We start from the raw sequence: 23,254 nt of genomic DNA, 5'->3' as shown, positions 1-23,254 counted from the left end.
TTAAGCTAAAACTCATTTTTAAATGGGTTACGGGCTGTGTGGGGGACTCAGGCCCCACCGTAACCCTGGCGACTGGGGCCCAGCAGTGGACGAGGCAGCAGCAGCCCCAGGCCTAAGGGGGACACAGCATCCCTCATCCTGACACCGCGGCTTTGTTGGGGCTCACAGTCTGTTTCAAGCTGTTTTGTGGGAAAAAAAAAACCCAAACAACCTTTTGTGTTATAGCCCAGCAGTCTTTATTGGGAGCAAAGTATAAATAACTGGGGGTAGAGAAAGTGTAGAAAACGCTGCTGGAAAAGCCCAGAAGACTTCAAGGCCCCTTTGCTGCTCGTATCACTTGTGATTGAGGGTAATCAAATCAAAAAGCCCTTAGTCCAGCACCGATAATGAGCATGGTCTCACTTCACGCACGAGATGGGCTGCAACCTCACCTCCAGCCATGCCCAAAGCTACAAATGATAATTTGCAAATTCCACCTCCCCTATCTCCAGTCCCCAACTTTAACATTTATTAACAGACTTAAAATGTAGGTTTTAACAAACAGGGAAATCAGTACATCACGGGGCTCCGTGTTCTTCACAAGAGTCATGGCAAATCGTCAACCTCTGTTACACAACCTCCTTTCAGCGATACAGCCTCAAACCAATGCATTCGGCTCAAATGTCTTACTCTTCGCATGAAATAGCTCCAAACACTGCAACTCTTCATGGTGATTCAGACCAAAGGTATTTAGTGGAGATGCATACGCTTGGAAAACTCTGTTTTCCCTCACTTTTGGTCCTTCAGTGCTTGCAGGTCACGTGAGGTCTTGTAAATAGAGGCTTGGCTCAGGAGCTGCTGGCACAGGTTTGTTTTACACACAGTCTGTGCTTATTTTATCTGTGTGTCCTTTTTTTATATCTTTGTTTATGTGAAATAGTCAGCCACGGGGAACAAGTTTTCCTAACCTTTCTACTTCGCAATCACACATCTTCCTGCTTCTTTCTGTTTCACAAGGAAAATTGGCCGTTTGCTTATGCCATCTTACACACTCGCATTGCATCCCTACTTCAGGGGTTCATAGCATTTTATAAATATAAGTAATTTAAAGTTTCCTCAGCCCCGCAGTGAGCTATCCCTCCCCATCTTGACAGGTAGCAAAGGAGGAGGAGAGGGAGCGTGCCTGGGCTCTCACAGCAAGGCAGAACGAGCACGTAGGAGAATTCAGCTGTAAAAAGAGGTTCTTCATCCATGTGAAAAATGCATGAACCTACCTGAGATCGTCATCTTCCATACTTCAGCAGCCCCAGGAGGAAAGCCACTCCTGTTCAGGGCATGGAGTCACTATTTATTCAGTGCAATGGCCAGAATCACTTTATTTGCAGCATATTTAAAAAGCAGGGAAAATACTTTTAAAAAGCCCCCTATGGGGAAGGCTGCTCGCTGGAGGCGTTTGTTCCGAAAAGAAAAACACATTCCCGCGGTTTACCTCCAGGCTAGCTCTTATCAGGGTCTTCACCTATCACCATGCTGCTTCTCCCGGCTCAGTCAGATCTGAAATGCTCTGTAGATGGAAAAGAGCTTGGAGCAATCTCCGGCTGCTCTCACAGCCAAACATCTGCTCACCCAAACAGCATTCCAGGCGTGCGTTACACCTCCCGGCCTCACAGCAACACACAGGGACAGCGGGGAGGAAAGGGGAAACTATTTCTCAGGCATTTACATTTGGTTTTAATAGTCGGGGAGCCTTCTGGATGCATGGGTGGCATCCACGCTTTTGCTCTGGGAAAAAAGGCGGCTTGGGTTCCATGCTGACATCTTCTGGGAGGCAAACGCTGCTGGGAAAATGAGGTTTTCCTCTTCTCTTGGACTCTGTTAACACCCTACTTGTCTTAAACTGAAGCTAACAGCTAGAGCGCACAGTACAGAGAGCAGAGACTTGCAGTAGGGATGTGGAAAAAGTATTATACAATGTAGAAGGTCCCTCTCCCTCTGCTTTTCAGCATCACAACACAAAAGCTAAAATACATGTTAAGGCGCGCTCCCCCTGCGCCTGCTTCCCCGACTTCCAGCAGTCTGGAAGTTGCAATCCCTTGGGGCCAGAGGGTCCTGCTCCTCCAGGGACTTCTATTTAGGCTTCGGCTGGTTCCCCGGGCGGGTGACAGGCTGCTGCTTTTGCCGACTGCTGGCACCATCTGCAGGCCCTGCAAGCAAGGGAAGATGAAGTACTCAGTCAAGTTTCTCACACTTCAACTTGAGTCTCATTGCCAGTCAAAACGGGGAAGAGACAGATTGCCACGGGCTGTGGGGGGGGAGAGCTTGGCAAAGGCACTGGGATATGCGCATCGCTGCCTCAGGAAAATCCCAAGGCGATGCCTTCAGTGGAAGCAGTGTGTTGTCACATGGCTAGCTCAGATTAAATTTTGTACTTCACATATGGATTAGACTAGGTTTATGAACACCTCTGCAAACGTTATTTTCTCTTCCTAGGAGGTTATTTTTGGCTAAGAGTGTAAGAGTGTAACTCATTCTGGAACATTGCCCATGTCATCTGTTGCAAAAAAAAAAAAAAAACAAAAAACCCACACTTAAAACTTGGCCGTAAACCCCATACCCATGTGACTGCTTTCCCAACTGGACCGTTTGTGTTGCACTTCCAGCTTTTTAGGTTCAAATTGCAACAGAGCAAGTGCTGAAGAATATCGTAGTGCCTCCTGAGCCAGCCAGCCTGATATTTCATGTACTCACCCTTGAGTTGCTTCTGTAGGACCCGTGCTTTGACACGACCAGCGTTGCTCTGCTGGATGGTGCCTACGGGAGCATCGTCTTTTGGTGGCACCTCTAGTGGAGTCCCCTCTATCAAAGACAGGGAGTACTTCGTTATATATGATTGGAGCAGAACACAGTTTAAAAAACATTTTGCAATGTGTGGGGTTTGTAGTAGCTAGCCAAAATAAGTTGCAGCATTATAAATCAAAAGTTAACCACTTTTTAAATTAAAAAAATATCTAAGAGACTAATTAGCACCCCTTGGCAGAAGGGGGAAGGATCCTGGCTTTGTTTCAATAGGATTTGGGTACCCGGTTCCCCTAAACTCATCCCGACCTTCTGTGCCTGGACAAGGCAAAACAACTGAAGCTGACAGACGGTCAGTGCAGCCTGTCACATCTCGGTCTCCTTGCTGAGGCTTGGTTTGGGTGTGAAACTCTGAATGACTACACTGAGATCAGCACCTTGTTGCACGTGAACCCAACTGAACACTAATTCTTCCCCCTAGGTCACAGAGGCATAGCGGTCTACAAAGGATATGCTTTCTTACCCAGCAAAAGCTACTTAGACAATATTAAAAAAAAAAAATTAAGGTCAGATTATTAATAGTTCTGGTCATTAGCTTTTCCTCTGGTTTATTTCTCACATGACAACCCATCTTTTCCAACAGAGCTGATGCAGGATGTCTCCAGCGGCTCTTTGTCCCCTACCTGAATGGTGGCCGATAGGAACCTTGACCTTTGTGGCAATGGATATGCTACTCGCAGCTTTTGACTGATGGAAGAGTCTAGCTTGGCGCAGGTGGTTCTCACCAGCTTGGTCTGTACTGGGGCTTGAGGGAGTCCAGTGCTTAACTTTCAAGGTCTGAAAGACACCAAGTCGAGTTAACCTCAGTGGTGATGTCTCTCACCTCTGATTGTTGCCTCAACTCTGTTGAGTTAGAAGAGGCTTAGCTAAGAAATAAAATTACTGAGCAGAAAGATGGTTCTGTTTTGCCTCAAACCATGATAACGTTGTACCAAAAATATTCCCTTCACACCCGACTTTAGGCAGGGCATTATAGAAGAATAACGATATTTAATTTGTTTCCTCATGCAGTTTGTACTGTTTCTTTCTCTTACCGTATTTAAAACCCACCCTATCTCCACTGGGTCTATGCCTTCTGCTTGACCCCCATTAGAAAGAAACACAAAGGACCTACCCTGTGGAAGTTTGGTTCGAGAGAGCGAGATCTTTTCTTTCTGGCTGTCCTCTCAGCAGGCAGCTCCTGGTCCCTCTTGTTCTTCAGTGCTCCCCTGGCCAGGGAGCACAGCTGGCTCCCAGCTGCGGGCTCCAACAACAAACTCCCCACACTTGCACTGTCTCTCATCTGACAATCTGGGGTGGAACCGGCCTCAAGATACTTCAGCTCAAGCGTATCCTCCTCAGAGGAGCGAGCTGAGGAGGCTTCGCTCCCAAGGTCTCTCTGTTGGGCTCTGGAACGGCGACTGGCTGCAATGAGGGAGATGCTTTTGGTGTTGGCAGCAATTTCCTTCAAGGTCTCCAGACTCAGTGGAAGAGCAGCAGTGTCTGCAGGTAACTTTTTCCCATGCGAGTCTAGAGAGGTGGGCGAACGCAGCCTGGGAGTCATCTTTCCTGCAGCAACACCTGTTGGTTTCTGCTAAAAATCAAAGCAATTGCAGCATAATTTGCTTTCCGTTCAAAGCTTTTATTCTTTTCCCCTTCAAAGTGCTTTCAAACATTTGGAAGACATTATATTTCACCTGAAATATTGTTGTAACAGCTGCTATGTATGGACAAACAAAGGCAAAGCTTTTTGATTATATATCTCCTGTATAGAGCCATGGCTACAAAACAAGTCAGCCCACAAGCAAGAGGCTGATGAGCTCCTACCTCTCCCTCCTGTTCCAGGGTGCTGGGTGAAATTGGTCTCACCAGATAGTCATCAAATCAGGGCCGAGCAGATCAGTTAATGGTATAAAAGGAGGTGGTCATCCTGGACAACACAGGTCCCCTCACACCAGACCATGCGTTGTATGGTGCATCCCTATTTCCAACGCCTGTCACTCTGCTGGACACACTAGAGACCGTGTGTTTCACGGAGAGGGAGAGCCCAAACTGGAGGTGGCAGCTAAGCCTTGGCCTCTTAAATGAATCTCAGGCCTTAAACCCAAGGCCAGTGCTCTGGGAGTGATTTTGTTGCCTTCCAAGGTTTCTCTTCCTCACATACAATAGATTCGGCTGCTGTGCATGTTCTGCTGTCACAAGAGGAAGGTGCTATCCACGACAAACGCACCTTGAATTCAATTCCTGCCATACCAACCTGCTGAACTGGGCTTTTTGGCAAACCAGAGAAAGTTGGGCTGAGATGGGTATCCGGAGACCCCTCCTTCCTATGGGGTGCGGTCTTAGGTGATCTGCAACTGCCACTGTGCAAAAAATATGCCAAGAGGTTAACGGGGGCACGGGCCCTTTATCAACAGGGAGAGATGAAACATGTTTCAATGAGAGACAGAAGCCTGGTAAATGTGGTAATAAAGAAAGCAGCAAGGAAGAACTTCAGGATTCATGAAGGAGAGAGATTTTGTCCCCCCATCCTCACAAACCTTGCTACTTTATTTGGTTTAAATGCTTGCCAGTCAAGAGATGCAAATCCAAACATCTCCCATAGCCCTCTCTGCAGAGAAGGTTCCTGTTAAAACACAGAGCTACTTTACAAGAGCAGTATACTAGGAAACTCTTTTCTTACAGATTCCAGTTTCTGGAGGTTCTTCCAGTTCGATATCGCCCAGCTCTGGGGACTTAGCTGGGAGCTGCCAGGTCCCCATGCCCTAGAGAATAATAAGAAGGATTCACGTTACCTGTCTGACTCAAGGGTGATGGAGGGAATATCAAACTTCATCCCCCATGGAAGGTCCTTCACGTTCTCAGGTAGATCCTTTCTGACCCCACCTTTATTAGGATCCAGATGCTGACTTACATCCAGAGAAGGGCTGTTGTGGGGCTGCAGGAAGAGGGAAGAATGAGATCTTCAGCAGATTTTTCTCACTGTAAAGCCCCTCCTCTAGCCCTGGCTCCCAGCCTGCAGTCACAAAGACACTCTTGATCCCTCGTGTGCTTTTCCATAGTTCCAGCCACCTGCTATTTGCTCCTCTCCTGTGGAAGGGCATCCAAAGTAGTTTAATTTCTCATATGACAACATGACTATCAGTAAGTTTATTATTCAAGGTGAAACCCAACTCCTTGTCCTGCTCATTCTAGGCAATCATAATAAACAGGAGACACTGCTGGTTGGACTCCCTGCTGAAGACTCTGGCAATTTCCTGGCAGCCGCTTAGCGTCTCAAAACACACAAGTTTTCCAAAGACAAAGAGGCCAGCAGTATCTTCCCCTTCTTGCATGAAAGGCCTGAGAACCTTAATAACAACTGTGCCATGAGCAAGCAGAGGCCTCCAAAGGGGATGGTCTCCTTCAGCAGTTGCTTGTAGAGTTGCACGTTTGGCCACCTAACCTTTGCTTTTCTGCTTGCCACCAAGCCACAGTCATCTCTCTCAAATCTAAAGCAACAGCAACTGGGAGAATGAACACGCTGGCTCATGCACAGCCCTGCCTGGGTCATTTTTTATCACTAAAAGCCTTATTATCTATCTTGAGTCAAAGGGAAGGAGAGCAGAGCTCCAGAGACAGCATGTTCCTAAAACAAAGCTCTGTGCAGCTCCTGACTGGCAGCAGGACCTAGCAGGCTTCGTGTGTGTGTGAATCTATGGCCATGACACAAGGGGATGGGGCAACATGGATTCTCCAGCACAAGGGCCTGCTCTGCCTTACCCTGAGCATGCCGGACATCACCGAGTGTAGCAGAAGCAGGCGGTTCAGTGTCCCCTCCTCCAGCTCAGAGAGGTGCAGGTGGTGTAACCTCACCAGTGTCTCTGGGACAGGAATGTTCTGGGCTGGAGCAGAGGTGGGGGGAAAGAGTTAAAGATCACTCCTCAAGAAGCAGCTGAGAACTGTGGAGTCATGACATCTGAGACAAGGTTTTCTGGGTGGACTGTTCTCCACTTTGGCATCAGAAAACAAAGCTCAAAGATAATGACAGAGCAGGACCACAGGTGCTGCTTTACCTTGTATCAGCATCTGCTGCTGCTGAATAATTTCTTCACAGAGCAGCATGTGCTGCTGCAGTTGCTGGATCACAAAATCCTTTTGGCACAATAGATTCTCCTTGTACAGTGTATTTGTCTGCAGCTCTGTGTTGCCAAGCTCAAGCTCATGGGCTCTGCAGAGGAGCCTTAGCACCTCCTGCTGATCCTCACTGGTGATTTGTCTGGGGAAAAACTCCTCCATCTGGGAAGCTTTTTCCTTGGCATTTGCTAAGTGCTGCTCCAGCTCTGTCTGAAAGAGATAGACAGGGGGTTGTCAAGGCAGTGCGGCTTCTTGGGATAGCAAAGGCATCTGAGCAAGTCTCTGCTGTGTCCCTCACGCTGAGATTAAAGTAACAGCTACAAAAAGTCTTTTGCGTGTTCTACTAGCAGCCACCATGTTTCAGGCATGGCAGATGTATCCAGACGCATAGTCCTTGCCTAGAGGAGCTCACAAACGTTAAAGTTAGCTGCCAAAAAAATAATCACCGAAAATGATTACCAAAACATTGAACAACGAGTGAGTGACAAACCCTCAAAATGTCCCTGAAAGGGGAAATGGGTTTGTGATTTCCCCACATCCTAAAAAACAGAGGGACAACGGCAGGATGCAAACATCAGTGTTGCCGTGCTGCTTCCTTCAGCAGCCCAGAGTATCTAGGAGCCCAGCTGCAACACAGGTGTCAGGCTACTTTTGCGGTGCTCACCCCAAACCAGCAGAGCCTCTCCGAGGTACACTGCTGCCATCCTGCCCCCAGGCACCTGCCGGGCAGAGGTCAGAGCTGTGACCATAAGGGCACCTTCACCTCCCCACCTTCAGGGCCGCCGTCTTGCGCTGCTCTGCCAGCAGCAGGTTGATCTCTTCTCTTGCTACCGTAACTTCATGAGGTTCAGGTGAATCCACGATATCCACTTCCCTGTCTTCCTCCTCTGTGTTTTCACCTTTCTCCTCCTTTGCTGGCTTGTCACACTTGCATGCACCCTGAGCCTTCTCTCGTTCCCAGCTGCTGGCACAAAAAGAAAGGAACTTCTGGGACATGGTGACATAACTCTAATGATGCACGCACAGCCCTTCATCGTGTCTGTCCAACTCCTTCTTGCATGACGGCAGCAGAACTAATTAGTCCAGGCTGCTCTGGAGCTGGACAAGCCATGCAGAAGGACACAATTAGCTTCCTCACGTTTGGAAGTCTCTAAGACAGGCCTCCTGTGCCATCTTCCCGTGGCAAGAACAGTGCTTTTCTCCACTGAACACAAACTGTTGCCTATTCACAGGTACTTGTTGAACATCTCGAGTGTCCTGAAGATTGTTTTAACTACAAATGACCCAAAGCCTAAGGCACTATAAATTTTACAGCAGCATTAGGTGGGTGACTAGTGATAATGACAGGGAACTGACACCTACTTATAGTTTATCCAGAAGAAAGGGATGATCCTGCTTTCTCTGACATAAAATCATGCCCAGATGCAGTGCATCTGGATGGAAAACACTCCACAAACACAGGATGACTGGACCATGGAAGGACAATCCCAGTCTGTGCTGACATCCAGTTTTTTCCATTAAAACACAAGCCCAGAATAAGGTCCAAATAGAGGTGAGGTATCTACCGTTTATACTGTTGGTCTTGAGCTTAAACTTGATGCTGGAGGCAGCTGGTTGCCTTATGGAGCTACACCAGGCAATTGCACTCGAGTGCAGCACCATGTGTGGGCTGCAGCCTCCTTACAAGCAGCAGGAGGGATTAGGGATGTGTTTCTCAATCACAGAAATCACCCGTTGCAAATATAGCACCTTAATCTAAGGCTCAGAGTCGCATGGACTTAATCTACCTTAAATCCCTGGGTACCTTTTGCAGACCACCACCCTCCCAAGTTTTATCTCATCACATAGGTAAATCTCAAACCTACACTTGATCTCATCTTTTTGTCATTTTTGTTGGGGGGACCATGGGATATTGGCATTTCTCATGGTGAGTTTGGAGGTCCCACGTGTAAGTCGTGCTGAAAGCCAAGGAGGTACTCACTCTGTGATTGTTAGGAGGTGCCTGCAGGTATCAATGTGCAGCTCAATGTTGGTGTTTTCCAGCTCCATCAGGCTGCGACGCATCTCCATTTGCTCCCTGAAAGCCCCCATCAGCTGTGCCCGCAAGGTGTTCATCACCTGAGGACTGTGTGCCTCAGCGCCTTGGTGCCTCTCTGCTGCAGAAGACATTTCTGACCTGACATTAGGCCAGGTAAACCTCTGCCAAGCCCCCACAAAACTACTTTGGGACCAAGTCACTCAGTCCACGTGTTACAAGGTGTTCATTTATAGGACTGCTTCATTCTGCAGTCTCTTGAAATTAATCATGTTCTTAAGAAATCCGATATATCTTTATGATTGTATTATTAGCAGTAAATAGGTCTCATTGTTACTGCTTTTGTGAGTACTAAGAGGATACTGCATTGCAGGGACATCTCTTCCCCCTTTCCACTTGCCAAAACCAAAAAGGTATCGGTTTTCTGTGCTTGTTATCTAGAAATGACCTTGGGTATTGGTGGCAGAGACCCATTATACCTCGTGTCTTGTCTGTCAGAGAACTTGACTATTTTTATTTCATTCCTTGCCAGATTCACTGACAAAAGGAACAATCCCCAGGGCAGAACAATCAATGCTTTAAAAGCTTTGCCCTGCCCCCCTCCCTATTTTTTTTATTTTTTATTTTTTATTAAGCGCAATGAACCATACAACAGAGTTCCGTGTCCTGACACAGCTTCAGAGCCTGCAGTGACGCAGGCTACAAACTTGGTCACCTCTCTGTAAGAGTCAGGACTTCCCAGAGCAAATGCCACCACTTGATGTCAAAGCTCTTTTCAAGGGCAGGTTTGTGAAATTTAACACATTTTAATATTAGGAAAGATGCTGAGAAGGTTGAATGTGTTGTCCAGCATCTCGCAGCACATCAGAGACAGGCTCACACAGAAGAACAACTTCATTTCCCCTGCCCATCACATGGTGTTCTCCGCAAGCATTGCTGAACCAACTTCCCCCAGCTACATCTACATGGAGGCCCACCAAGTGCTACAACACATCCACACGGCTCCTCTCGCAGGTCCCTTCCCTCCAGATACCCCAGAACAGTTCTTGCTCCTGGCTCTACCTTGCAGATCCCCGAGGTCAGTGCTGGCTGTACTTTTCTCCTTCTCCTGGTTTTTGACCCTCTCCTTCAGATGCTCAATCTCCCTGCGGAGGTCCGCAATGATGCTGGTGTATTGGTCAACATTCCGCAGGTTACATTTTACCTGGTGAGCCAGAACACGTGAGCATTTGTCCCATGGTCCGTTATTGGTACAAGGGCTGCAAACAAAGCTACGCTTTTGGTTGGATGGGCCCTGAATCCTGCGGTGGGGAAGAATCTGTCCTCAGGAGTGGGGAGACTGTAGATTAGTGGTTTTCCCTAATTCTGGGAAATTCCCAGAAGGCAACAGAGAAAAGCCAGGGACCTTGTGTCCACAGGGAAAACAGAGATCCACAAAGAGTGAAAACCCTGTTGTAGATCACTGTTCATCATCTTTCACCCCACAAGCCTCTCCATTTTATTCCTCCTTCCTGCAGCCCCTCAGTTCCTCTTTGAGGCCCAGCATCCCCACTGGGAGATTCCCCATACGTTGTCCTCCTAATAGCCATCTTCCACCCATCATTCCTTATGTTCTGCGCCCAGGTCCATGCCAGGGACATCATCCTCTGCCTTTCCATCATTTTGCTCCCTAGTTCTGGCTCTCATATTCCTCTTCTCATCCATGACCTACACAATTTGCTTTCCACTGTTCCCTTCCTCTGCTTCTCTTCTATCACTCACACTGAGCTTCTACACCTCCTGAAGTCCGTTCTCCCTTCATCTGCTACATCTTCTATTTCCGCTTTGCAAGCTTTTAATCTCCAACCCCCACCCCCTCGCGAGTTGTTTCCCCATTTACCTGCGTCTTGATGTTTTTTGCTCGATAGGCATAGATCAAAGTCATGCGAGACTCTTCAAAGGAGGTGCTGGCTGGGCTGATGTGTGCGATCATAACCGTCCTGCTGTTGCCCCCTAATGAGTCCTAGAGGGATGCAGTGCGGATGTGGTTAGTATGGACACGACAGGGGCTTGCTGCTTGGTGGTAACCACCGCAGCTGGGTACCCCTGCGGTTCATTGAGATTCTGATGGAGAATCCCAATTAGGAGTGAAGGAAGTGCTGGTAAAAGACCATTCATTAGGCTCTCTCTCCATCAACAGCAAAAATCAATAAGTAATTAACTTCCTACAAAGGAAGAATTTTTGCAAGAAAAATTGCAATTCCCACAAATATGCTGGCAGCTTCTCAAAGCTGCTCACAACAGAAACCTGCCTTTTTCTCCATCCCTTCTCCTCCCCACCATCCTCTAGAAAACACATCTGTCAGGCAGCAGCGGTGGTAGCTCAGCACCAAGGCTTGAGGTGAGGTTCCTAAATGACGTTGTGAAGGATCCATACAATAACCAGTGTAGCAAGGAGCCTGCCTGCAACCTTCCTGATTTCCTAAGGGGGATACAACTTATGAGAGCACATAGTCACTCTCAACATCCAAATTTATTGGCCAATTTCAGCCAAATCTTATAGAAGGGATGAAACACTCAGAGGCAGTAAGTTCATTAAAAAAAAGAAAAAAAGAAAATGCTTATCACCTGTAAGCATAGAGACATAGAACCCAAATCTATAGGATTTCCTTAACCCTGTAGGACATCCTTCCTTAACAGCGCCGATGACAAGACAACATACTGATTATAGAGTCAGCACCGTCTGAGTCAAGCCCTGATTGCATTGCAAAGCTCATGCAAGATCCCGGAGGAGCATTCCAAGCTGGATAAAGACAACACGCAGAGATCCTCAAGGATCAGCACTCAAGCCCTGTCTGATTTGCGTGGTGATAGCAGCCGAACTCTTTGCTGACCCGCGGAGGACAGTACCTTCAGCAGGCGTGTGAGTTTGCTGTCTCGAAAATTGACAAACTGGGCCCGGCTCCCCCCCTTCTCACTCAAAGCGTTGATGCAGTTGCCCAAAGCCAGCAGCGAGCGGTTGATGTGGGCTCCTTCCTTCATCCTCTTGCCCCGGTTCTGGGTCTGTTGGGAGGGAGGGAAGGGGGACAGACAGGCAGAGCACACGCTTCAGAATGGTGGGTCCGTGCCTCTTGGTTTTTAGAAGGCAGCTATTAATTTTTTCCTAAAGATGATTTCAGAAATTAAGATGCATAACTACATCACTCCAGAATTCCTGGGCTCAGCAGAAGCACTGAGTATGTAAAATCTCTCTCCCTCAAATCACCTCCCTGAGTTCCAGTGTTTCCTCCTTCCCATAGGAGCCAGCTGCCTTATTTTCCGCCCACCAGCATCCCTCCCTTCCACTGGTACCAGCTTTCTCTCCGACAGCCCAGCCGATCCCTGCCGAACAGACCTCAGCTTCTCTATACGTGTGAAATCCGCTGCAGCTTTTTCAGGCCTGAGAAAAGGCTGCACCCAAAAGCTGCTTCACATTTTTCCAATGATACTAGCTGATCTAATAAAAGACATTACCAATACCATCAAACTTCTTCTATTTTTAGCCTGTCTCAGGTACAAACTACTGCTCTAAAGCGACAGAAACACACAGTGCTGGTTCCCCCAGGGATGAGGACAGGGAGGGAATCCAGGGAATCCAGCCTGGTCTCACCAAAAGCTGCTGAGATCTAGCTGTACCTGGGCTGCTCTCTCTGACCCCGCCAAGTCGACCATGAAAAGCTTCCCAATCCTCATTTCCTCGCCGATTGCCTGCCTTCGGCTTTTCTGCGTCACCATCACCTGCAGCACTGCATGCGAGCGGGAGGACGTCTTGTTGGCAGCAGTGGGCTCCTGGGTGCGCTGCTTGTTTCCTTTTGTTAACAGCTGCATGATCTAAATGACACAGAAAAGCACACAGAGATGTCCTCTGCTGTGAGGACAGGCTGAGAGAGCTGGGGGGGTTCAGCCTGGAGAAGAGAAGGCTCCGGGGAGACCTTAGAGCCCCTTCCAGTCCCTAAAGGGGCTCCAGGAAAGCTGGGGGGGGGGACTCTGGATCAGGGAGGGGAGCCACGGGATGAGGGGGAGTGGTTTTAAACTGAAAGAGGGAAGATTTAGGTGAGATCTTGGGAAGAAATTCTTTGCCGTGAGGGTGGTGAGCCCCTGGCCCAGGTTGCCCAGAGAAGCTGTGGCTGCCCCATCCCTGGAGGGGTTCAAGGCCAGGTTGGACGGGGCTTGGAGCAACCTGGGCTGGTGGGATTGTCCCTGCCCAGGGCAGGGGGTGGCACTGGGTGGGCTTTAAGGTCCCTTCTAACCTGAACCTTTCTGTGATTCTATGTACAGCTCTGCCCAAGCCATAGCATGACTAGCAGCAGACTGACCGCCTCACCCAGGGCACAGGACAACTCTGGTCCCGCTCACACTAGCGGGGCTTTTGCTGTTGATTTTCCCCAGATCTTCCTCTTTGGCTTGTGACCTTGCAAGTGTGGGTTTGCTGGGTTTGGGGCTGTTTTCCTGGGAGGTCTGTTTATCTCATGTCCAAGGCACATGGAGAAGTGCGTATCAAGGGGGTTTCGTTATTTCTTCTCCTTCTCCAAATGGTTTGTTGACAGATGCGTACCCAAATCAAAGCACTCTTGTCCTTCCAGGAAAGCAGTGTGCACCCTGGGGCAGCAGAGCTAGCAGGAGGTTAGCTGGGGATTTCAACCCCAGCTATGGCCCCATGATCAGCCCTTTCCATCACATTAATCCAGAATCCAGTTCCACCGAGGTCCTGCTACACAAGTTCCTTGCTACCAAGTAAGGCACAGGCAATGGGAAGGTGTCAAGTAGTTTTAAAGCACTGTTGCACGCGAGCAAAACCCCCCTCCCTCTCTCCTCACCATGGGCTGTAGCCCCAGGTACCTCCTGAGCATTTGTAGTGGAGACTTCTGTAATTCCTGCTATCTGGATGTTGCCTCTGGAGTCCTCTCTCAGGTCTAAGAACCCCGAGGACGGGTTCAGGAGGTCACGGATCACTTCATTATAGATCTGAGGGTAGGAAATGAGCAGTTGGTGTGAGACTGGCATTGGGTCCTTAGATCTGCAAAGAGGGTTGAGTTGATCCTGTTTTCTTTGTGGTGGAAAGGAAGAAGGGAAGGTTAGAGCTGTACAACTCGAGGGGAGCACCGTGTGATGGATAGACTTGGACATCCCGCTTCCCATTACACCTGCTCCCATGGGCTTCCTGAACTCCCACAGAGCCTGGATCTGAGGCAGCACAGACACTTCACCTCCAGGTAGGACATGGAGACTGTGTAATCCATCTCCTTGGCGGTAGCTTCAAGGGCCTTAAAGAGGTCCTCAAGAGTGCGGATGTAAATCCCCGGTTCACAGTCCGTCCCGAGCATGGTGTAGGTTTTTCCTGTGCCTATTAATGATATAAAGAAGAGCAAAGACCAAATTCCATATGGACAAGTTTCCACAACAAATAAAGCCCAATTTCCTTCTGATTTCTGTCCTTTGGCCCCAAACTTCCTCCAGTTACTCCCGTTTCTCACCCCACAATGACACTGCCGCAGGAAAGACATGGAACGTGCCATCCAAAATGGGTAGGAAAAGAACCTGCAGATGGGCAGACAGGTAGGTTAGCCGCCCACCGAGGTGTTCAGAGCTAGGGTAGAAATATGTTTTCATATCGTCTATAGGTTCTTTCTACAGCTGTGTCTGTTCTCCTGAGATCAGTCTCCAGCGTTGCAGGGATGCCCTCATCATCTCCTCCCCCTCCTTAACGGGAAGATTTGTCTCCACTGGATTCCCCCCCAGTTAAGTGACTCCTCAAACAGGGCACCTCTGCTGTTCCTTTAACACGAAGGGAAGATCCACGCTTCCTGATGAGAATGGTATTTTAATGCTTCAGTCTCGTCCTCAACAGTAAGCAGGTAATTGGCATTATAGTTCATTTCTGGTTTGTGCAGATGTATTTTATTCACCTGGAGCAGTACGGCTACGGGGACTACTGTACCTGTTGGACCGTATGCAAAAATGGTTGCATTGTAGCCAGAAATGACTCCTCCTATCAGGCTTTTGGTCGTGGACACATATACTTCCTCCTAATTCAGTCAAAAAAGCATGAACTTATGGTCAGGCATAGCAGCTGTCCAAACAATCCATACATAATTGCATTCCCTGTGATTTTCTCACTATGTTTTACAAATTTCCTGGGCTTTGGAACAATTCGCGAACCATTTGAATTTTTGACACATCATCAAAATAAGCAGAAAAGCACTGAGGTTTATTGAATTTTCTAAAGGCAGGCAAAGGTGCAGGAGCTTACTAAAATAAATGCCCTTAAATTTGATTATTTTTTCTTGGGCTCTGAACATGGAATGCTTTGTTTTTAATTTGTGTCTGCTCAAGAAGGGAGCAGATTCTCTCTGCGACCTTTATTGAGGAGTGCCATTGGGCCTCCAAAAATGTCTTAGCTGGCATAGAAGGGTGCTACACTGAAGTTTCACGTGCAAGAGAAAGCAGACAACTGAACCGCTTGCGATTAGCAAGGCTGCAGTCGCATGGTGGCCATCACGCAACGCAGGTGCTGATGGAATCCTCGTACCGCGCCGTATGTCTGCCCGCAAGGCATGGCTCAGCAGGGGCACCAGAGCTCCTTCGTGAGCCTGCAGAACAAGAGGGGCACAGGGAATAAGTGTGCGAGCAGGAGCCAGGCGACGTGACAATGATCTCAGTCACCGGGGACCTCGGGAGACAAAGCTTTTCGTCTCTGCTCGGGTGCGTTGCCTCTGGGGCGTGCCCGTGCCGGGGGGAGAGGCAGGCTGAACGCGGCACGCGTCCCTCTGCTTCTCCGACAAAAGCAAAACCCTCCCGGTCCTCTTGCATTCAGCACCATCACCTTTTATCTGGGCGACATGTGGCCTCTGGGATGTGCAGTTCTACTCACTTGCCAAGAACATCCATCTCAGCAGGGAAAGCACTTCTAATGTTAAGCCTTTTGGTTAAAACAAAGGGGAAGGATGTTACCTGGGTTGCTCTGTGATCAAAAACCATGTCAAATACAAATGTTTTTTCTCGGGATCTGTTAGCTCGCAGGATGTCATCTGGGTCTTCGCCTGGATCCATCAGGACCACCCTCTGTTATAAGATAAAGTCAGAAGAAGAGCCGTTACCTCTGGGTTTGGTTCAGAGCCTGTCGGGGTTCCGTAGAGCATCTCTGGGCCAAAGGAACATTCTGCTACAGCTTTGCGTGGATAACGCCCTTACATGCAGGGTGTGGAGGCCGACAAGCTTTGTTTCACAACCGATGTCGCAACTCCTGTAATTTGGAGAACGAGCAGCTGCTGCAAAATGCTTTAAAGGTCTGTTGTGCAGCGAAACAGTCGCTGGCGTTGGGCAACAGCAGTGGCTGCAGGGACGTGTCACCCCACCAGCCCCCACGCAAGCAGCAGGGGGACACGGCCTCTTACCTCAATCAGCCGCCAACATTCGGACCGAGGAGCTGTGAAAGAAAATAGTTAAGTTCCTTGGGAGCAAAAGTGCCCAAAGTCATCTTCCAAAGCCTTTCCTGCAGAAGGATGATAGAAATATCTGCATTGCTGAAGGACAGAAACTTAATTCCATTTCTGGCTTTTATTAAGGAAAAAACAAAGGTGGGAGAGGAGTTGCAGCAGGTTGCAGAACCGGTTCTGTTTCTTTTCAGTGCCTTAGGATCTATTTTAGTGCATAATTATCACCGTATGTAATTACTGTGAAGAACGGTATTCTTTCTCCTCCACTGAAAGGGCTCGGAAGGAGATGCTCAAGCCTCAAGGGAAGGGACAGAGAACCCTGTGCCTCCTACTCCAGAGCAGCTTCCACTCTCTCTCAGGTAAACAGATCATTAGATAAGCAATTAAAGCATAGATCAACAACCACTTGACCGACAGCAGAACTGCATCGGTGCGCCAGGCATGGGAGACAGACAAGTGCCCAGGCCAAGTGCCCACAGGCGTCCAGGAAATGTCAAGACGTTGGTTTTGCTTTTTCTTTTGCATTTCCTGCTAAATTGCAAGTCTCTAACAAGTATCTCTAATTTCGATCTGCAAGTTTTCAAATGACTTTTTTTTTTTCCTTTTTTTTTTTAAATTCTTTAGTTTTCACTGGTTCAGGCTCAGGTCTTATAACCTGAAACAACACAAGAATAAACTCTGAAGGGAACTCCTGGTTCATCCTCGGCGGCATTTGCCTGCAAAAGATGGGCTGACACATAATCATGTGCACATGCAAGTGCGACAGCCAAGAGCAGAGCTTGGAGAATGAGATCAGCTTGTTTCCTTTAGAAATTTGCTCTGTAAACATGTTCAGGCCCCTTTTACTGAGTCCTTGTTACATCCAAATTTTGCTCGCAGCAAAATCCACATGTCTAGGCATCCAAGAGAGACCTTCTCTTCCAATCCGGGGCTCCCACCTTGTCTAACTGGCAGCGTTCTAATGGCAGAGATTTTCTGCTATCGCATGGAAGCATTAAAACATAACAAGACACTGATAGAGTCAATTTTGAGTTAAGATTAATGATCAGACAGAAGCAGTTCTAAATGAGTTAGGCTGGGAGTAAAAATAGCCGGGAACACGATGTAAATCAAAATACACCAAGAAATCTAAGTACTTCAACTGCCCAGTCAATTAATTTGCTGCCATAATTACAGTTATTTGCATTATTAAGATAGAAGTTACTCAGACTAATGTAATGCACATTTCCTTCCCAGATTTCCATTAGAGAAAACAGATCTCGGGGCAGATGATGCAAGTCTGAATAAGCTGTATAAAAATAAAGTCGATATCCTTGTGAGGTTAATGGCTGCTTTAAAAAAAGAAAAGGGGGGGGATGAGGATGTTTTGCCAGTAAGGTGCTGAACAAAAATTGCATTTGTAAGATAATCCATAAAGAGGAAAGAGAGATTCATGCTCTCTTTTAGCTTCTGAGGGCTGCTCTCGTTTGACTACTGCGTGGAAACAAGAGAGAAGATGCGTTACAGAATTATCGAGGATTCAGAAAGGGTTCAGAGAAAGATCAGCTGAAGCACGATAGAAAATAATGGGATTTACACTGGGAAAGAAGGTAAATAACAAGGGCACAATAAAAATATGTAAATAGATGTAGCGACATAGAGAAGGTAATCCTGCAGTCTTAAAAAGAGGAGCAAGAGGTGAAAGGTGCAGAACTGGCGAAGTGATGTTTGCAGGGGACGCTGTATCTCCGCTGTGTCCCCGCTGTGTCCCAGCCAGGTAGGATTTGAACGCAAGTGTTCGGGAACCAGAAGAGCCGGACCTCGTGGTGGTGCGAGGTGGTACCTGGAGGCCCCCCCGGCCACGGGGGCTCTCCCCCTGCCCCAGCACAGCCCCAGCTCACCTGCACGCCCACGCTGCGAGCCACGAGGGCAGCTCCCTCCTCCGCTTCCGCCTGGCTGATGGGACGGATGCGAAGGGCCACCTGCAGACAAGGACAAACACGGGGCTCGTGCCTGCTGGGGCCACCCAGACTCACCAGCTCCACGCAAGCAGCATCTACAGTTTCTCGCTGCATCTCTGCCGCCAATCAATCTTAAAACCTTAAGCTTAGGGCCTGGAGAGTTTAAGAAAGTTTATAAAGTTTAAACCAGTTAATTCTCCCATGATTTGCACTTTTATCTTGACAAGTTCTTCATCCCTCTTCCCCTGTTTCTGTCTCCAACCCAGTGAGGCTCCAGCTGATTGACAGAGAAGGCGGCAGAACGAACTCAGCCGTGTCATCGCTGCTGCCAGCGGGAACCTTCAGAGATCTGGGACTGTGGTACCGACAGCCGTAGAGCTGAGCACGCCTACAGACTCCCCCGTGTTCCCAAAACACTGATTAAAGTTATCCGTGACAAAGAAAGGGAATTGCATTTCGCTAAGTACCCATTTTGTTTAATCCCAGGTAGCGATCATTATGAGCCTGTTCAACCAGATCAGAGCAAGTTGGCCCTGATCTGTGCAGGTCCCGCGGGGTTCCTCGGAAGCTGGAATTCATCGCAGGACTGGAGGGATTATAAAGTAGCAATTAACTGCCAGTGCCTTGTGCCACAGCTCAATCAGTCAGAAACACGGTACTCCATTTTCATAGAATGGTTTGGGTTGGAAGGGACCTTTTTAAAGCCCATCTAGTCCAACCCCCCACCATGAGCAGAGACATCTTCAACCAGATCATGTTGCTCAGAGCCCCGTCCAACCTGACCTGGAATGTTTCCAGGGATGGGGCATCTCCCACCTCTCTGGGCGACCTGGGCCAGGGTTTCACCACCCTCACTGTAAAAAAGTGTCTTCCTTACATCTAGTCTAAATCTCAACTCTTTTAGTTTAAAGCCATTACCCCGTGTCCTATGGCAACTGGCCCTGATAAAAAGTTTGTCCCCATCTTTCCGGTAGCCCCCTTTAAGTACCGAAAGGCTGCAATAAGGTCTCCCCGGAGCCTTCTCTCCTCCAGGCTGAACCCCCTCAGCTCTCTCAGCCTGTCCTCACAGCAGAGGGGCTCCAGCCCTCCCAGCAGCTCCGGGGCCTCCTCTGGCCCCGCTCCAACAGCTCCGTGTCCTTCTGCTGTTGGTGTTCCCAGAGCAGAGGGGCAGAATTCCCTCTCTCTTCCCCTCCAGAGAAGACTACCAATTCGAAATCCCACCTAAAAGCTGCCCTTGGTGTCTCAGCTAACGATAGAGATTTGAAAAATTCTATTTTCACCTTTCCATAGCTGTTTTCCCTTTCATAAACTCCAGCAGCATCCCCTTAGCAGCTCCTGCCAGGAGAGTCGATGCTGATAAAACACCGCACAATGCACAGAAATGATGCCTCATCAGGAGGGCATGCAATTATTGAAACAGACTTGTTCTGCAGCCCCACCAGTCACGGGAAACTAGTTACTATAGGAACCAGATTTATTTCCACAATAACAAGCTACGCGTCAATTTAATGAGCATTTCACGAACAGCTCTGAGTCCTGAGCACTGTAGTACACATTTCTGAGCAGTTCCAGCAACAGCAAAGGAACATTTCTTCACTGTGAATATCTCAGAGCACGGGGGGCTCCCTGGCTTTGGAAAGCTTTTAATATTCGCAAGAATGCAGCGATTATCTTCGCTGCTTCATCTCCCTGAACTCGTCTGAGTTGCATCTCATTCCCATGGGCTGAACTCATCTTTTTGAAGCATTTGGAAATATTATCTCGCACACCATAATCGCAAGTCCTGCAGAAGGGACAGCGGACAGTGCAAATCCCTCTCAAACAGCCTTAACCTCCTGAATAGTCCGGTTAATCCCTGTATTTGGCAGCCCTGGCCACCGAGGGCAAGAAAACAAACCCAAATAAGCAGCATGTGGAGACGGGTCACACCAAGTACTAAGGTTTTTTTTTTGCATTAGAGAGGAATGCGAGGTATTCTAGATACTAGTGACTTTATTCTAAGCGATTCCACTTTGAGCAGAGGTTGCTGTGTCCGCCTCAGTTGTGTTTCAGCACAGCATGAGGGCAATGCTCCCGTTTAACAGAGCCACAGGGTTGAAGGTTAAGACTTGGGAAAAGATTACATTTTCAAAGCACTGCTCTTCCTCTGATCACCACAGAGAGATGCCGAGGTCCCGGAGCAATGGTGAGGGCTCAGACAGGACCATAAATCCCAGCTGCTTATTATGAATCTGTCACTCAAACACATCCCAGAGATGGGCACGCTGAAAACCCCTGTTCAAGGAGGACTTAGACCCACCACCTGCCTGGTTACCCCTCCTCACCTCCCCTACTGTAGGTTTTTCTCCTCTGCAGGGTACTTATACACAACTTTTGCTTTAAATGACACAGAGCATTGCACAAAGAGCCCAGGAACACCAGAGGACAACTGGGGAATGCCACAGGAAGGATGCTGGAACTGGGTACAACCCAGCTGCTCCTCCCCATCCCATGTCCTCCTCTAAGCAAGAGGACTCACCGTAAGCTGCTGCTCCTTCATGGCCGAGCTACCAGACAATGCCGGCTGAGGGCTGGGTGGTTCGCCCAGGGAGGTGCGCATCGAGTCGGAGACCTTCAGGAGGCTGCAGAGGCAGGAGATGGAACGGTTCAGAGGCAGCGGCAGCAGCAATCACCCTCCCTGGGGAAGGGAGAGGCAACACCTGCGCTCCCCCAGGAGATGGCTGCGGGGACAGCAGGAAGAGAGGCAGCAGTGAAATATTGAACCCCAGGAAGCTGCGTGCCACCACGGGACACAGCGAAGGGGGTCAGGATAAGCAACATGACCCACCTGCATGCCCAAATTAGTTCTTTACATGCAAATCCATCTGCACACCCTTGATGAGCAGCCCACAGCCTTCATTTTCTGCCCTCTAGGATGCCAGACTTCCCCTAGGATCAAACACGCAGCACAACCAGAGCCCACAGCCCCACCAAAAGCTGGGCAAGAAGCACCCGAGCCCCTCCAGCCCTGCACAAGAACTGCCAACAGCCATCAAGACCGTTTGCTGCCTCCCTGAGCCAAGTACAAGCTTCCATGGTATTGTCTCTTCACGCACAGGGGCATCGCTCCTACGTTCAGCAAGGCAATCAATCCTTCAGCACGTTTAGCCTCAGTCCATTCATTACAACAATCTATAAAAAAAAAACCCCACAGGATCACCTTTTGCCTTCAGTATTTATTGACAGTAAACAAGTCAAAGCTCATACAAGTTACAGTAAGGCTTTATTAAAAAATATTAGAATTTAAGAAGTTAAAACTTGGTATACCAAGTGAAAAAAACTTGCTCTATGAAGTTTGCATTAAGGGCTGTAGATGGTTAAAAGGTCATGAGAATGTTTCTTTATTACAAATTCAAAATAAAGACTGTGAAAGCAGAGACTAGACTGGGATTATATGAATTGTTCCAGTTAATCCTGCTATTTAAGAACAATCATTAAAAACACTTAAGACAATATGTTAACAGACACAACCAGAGATACTATCCTACTTAATGCTCAAGGGTTGTTTCCCCTCTCTCTCCCCCCAGCCCACATTCTGGGCCCTTGAAGGCATTCACTGGAGGTACAACTACCTTTTGGAAGCTGTTTTCCCCCCCATCTGTCCATCTCTCTCTACAGGACCTACAAACCCGCTCCTGTTCTGACCACCCTTCAGAAGCCCTGGTGAGGCGCTGGCTGAAAACTTGAAGCTACAAACCACCATGGGTTCAATCCAACAAGACTCTTCCTCCCTACTACAAGTCCTCGTGTTATTCCAATATGCCAAATGGACTAGTTTACCAAATACATACCCATACGGATATTTCAGGAGCACACAGTTTGCAAAAACCATCTGCAATAAGAAACACTACAGAGAAGACATAGCAATTCAAGGGAGCAGCGTTAGAAATGCCAGCATTACCGAGGAAAATAGGCCTTAACTGCTGGTCAGGACATCTTGGCAGCTTCCAAAGCTCCAACAGGAGCATCAAGTTTTAGGTTTTTTCTTTGTTTCCCGTGCCCCACCCCACCCAGCAACTGATGATCATCAGAGAGAACCATCAGAGAACGTGTTAGATGAGAACTCAATTTGTTTAACATCGGCATCACATTTCTTTACTTTGAAAGTGGCAAGGAATAAAACACAATAGCCTAATTAAAACTTCATTGCGTAGAGACAGGGGGAAAAAAAAAAAACAAACCCTTTTAACTCAATTCATAACTCAGAAAATGGTTGAGAAGTCAGCTCTTCCCAACTAAAGGGTAACTGAACTGATTCCCGCTATAGAAGTTCAAGCCATTACTGGAAAACTTTGATGTGCTAGAAGTTCTTCTGCACTGTTTTGCCAGAAAGTAAATATTTTTTTTCCAGTCCAGTTGAGATGAGCTTGGTAAATATTGTGGACAAAACTTTAATCATCTATATATATTGATTATGAATCAACAAATGCAGAAAACTGGAAACTAATATAGGCTTCTGGAAAAAAAAAACACAAGCCACCCACCGGTTTAAGAGTGAATTATTGAAACTAAGTCAGTATCGTCGTTATGGAACAATTATTTTGTAGAGTCTCCCTGGTGAAGAGAACATGGGAGTCAATTGAGGGGTTCCTGCATTTGCTACCACAGCAAGTTCACCTAAGGACAAAGAAAAGTGAGCACTAAAAACGTGACTGTCCCTTGGCTGCCTCCAGCCACGTGGGGCTACCCCGTGCCCAATGGGTGCTCTCTGCCTTCCACTGCAGATCTGCCAGACACCGCTGTGTGAGCGACCTCAGGGTTTAAAAAACAGCCAGCCAAGGCAGCTCACAGTAGCCATTCCACTGGCCAGCTCAGGAGGAGACAGGAACATCCTCGCTCTCCTCTCCCCTCGAAGG

The 23,254-nt window shown here is 48.1% G+C and overlaps 1 protein-coding gene across 1 annotated transcript; it reads right to left on the bottom strand.

Annotated features, from left to right (window-relative positions):
- Window positions 1–216: 216 nt before the first annotated feature.
- On the bottom strand, window positions 217–23,229 carry LOC141747621 (kinesin-like protein KIF19). Its single transcript, XM_074598176.1, has 22 exons — window positions 23,188–23,229; window positions 23,002–23,015; window positions 20,878–20,980; window positions 18,300–18,380; window positions 15,935–16,045; window positions 14,922–15,009; window positions 14,191–14,327; window positions 13,823–13,948; window positions 12,620–12,814; window positions 11,855–12,007; window positions 10,845–10,967; window positions 10,028–10,169; window positions 8,912–9,086; window positions 7,702–7,891; window positions 6,870–7,140; window positions 6,577–6,698; window positions 5,610–5,752; window positions 5,072–5,177; window positions 3,950–4,408; window positions 3,459–3,612; window positions 2,728–2,835; window positions 217–2,183 (listed from the first exon to the last, which is right to left on the bottom strand). The coding sequence occupies exons 1-22, from the start codon at window positions 23,227–23,229 to the stop codon at window positions 2,107–2,109; spliced, it is 3,120 nt and encodes a 1,039-aa protein (XP_074454277.1). The 3' UTR covers window positions 217–2,106.
- Window positions 23,230–23,254: the final 25 nt, after the last annotated feature.

The sequence above is a fragment of the Larus michahellis genome, chromosome 8, assembly GCF_964199755.1.
Source record: "Larus michahellis chromosome 8, bLarMic1.1, whole genome shotgun sequence".
Classification (NCBI taxonomy): Eukaryota; Metazoa; Chordata; class Aves; order Charadriiformes; family Laridae; genus Larus; species Larus michahellis.
The sequence above is the reverse complement of the archived record's forward strand: the minus strand, read 5'-3'. Positions and strand labels throughout refer to the sequence as shown.

Excerpts from the sequence above, each read along its gene's own strand:
- LOC141747621 (XM_074598176.1), bottom strand. The coding sequence starts at position 23,229 with ATGTTCCTGTCTCCTCCTGAGCTGGCCAGTGGAATGGCTACT. Across the intron at positions 15,010-15,934 it reads TTGATCACAGAGCAACCCAG|GAGGAAGTATATGTGTCCAC; the intron begins GTAACATCCTTC and ends TGACTGAATTAG. Across the intron at positions 14,328-14,921 it reads TTTTGCATACGGTCCAACAG|GCACAGGAAAAACCTACACC; the intron begins GTACAGTAGTCC and ends TATCATTAATAG.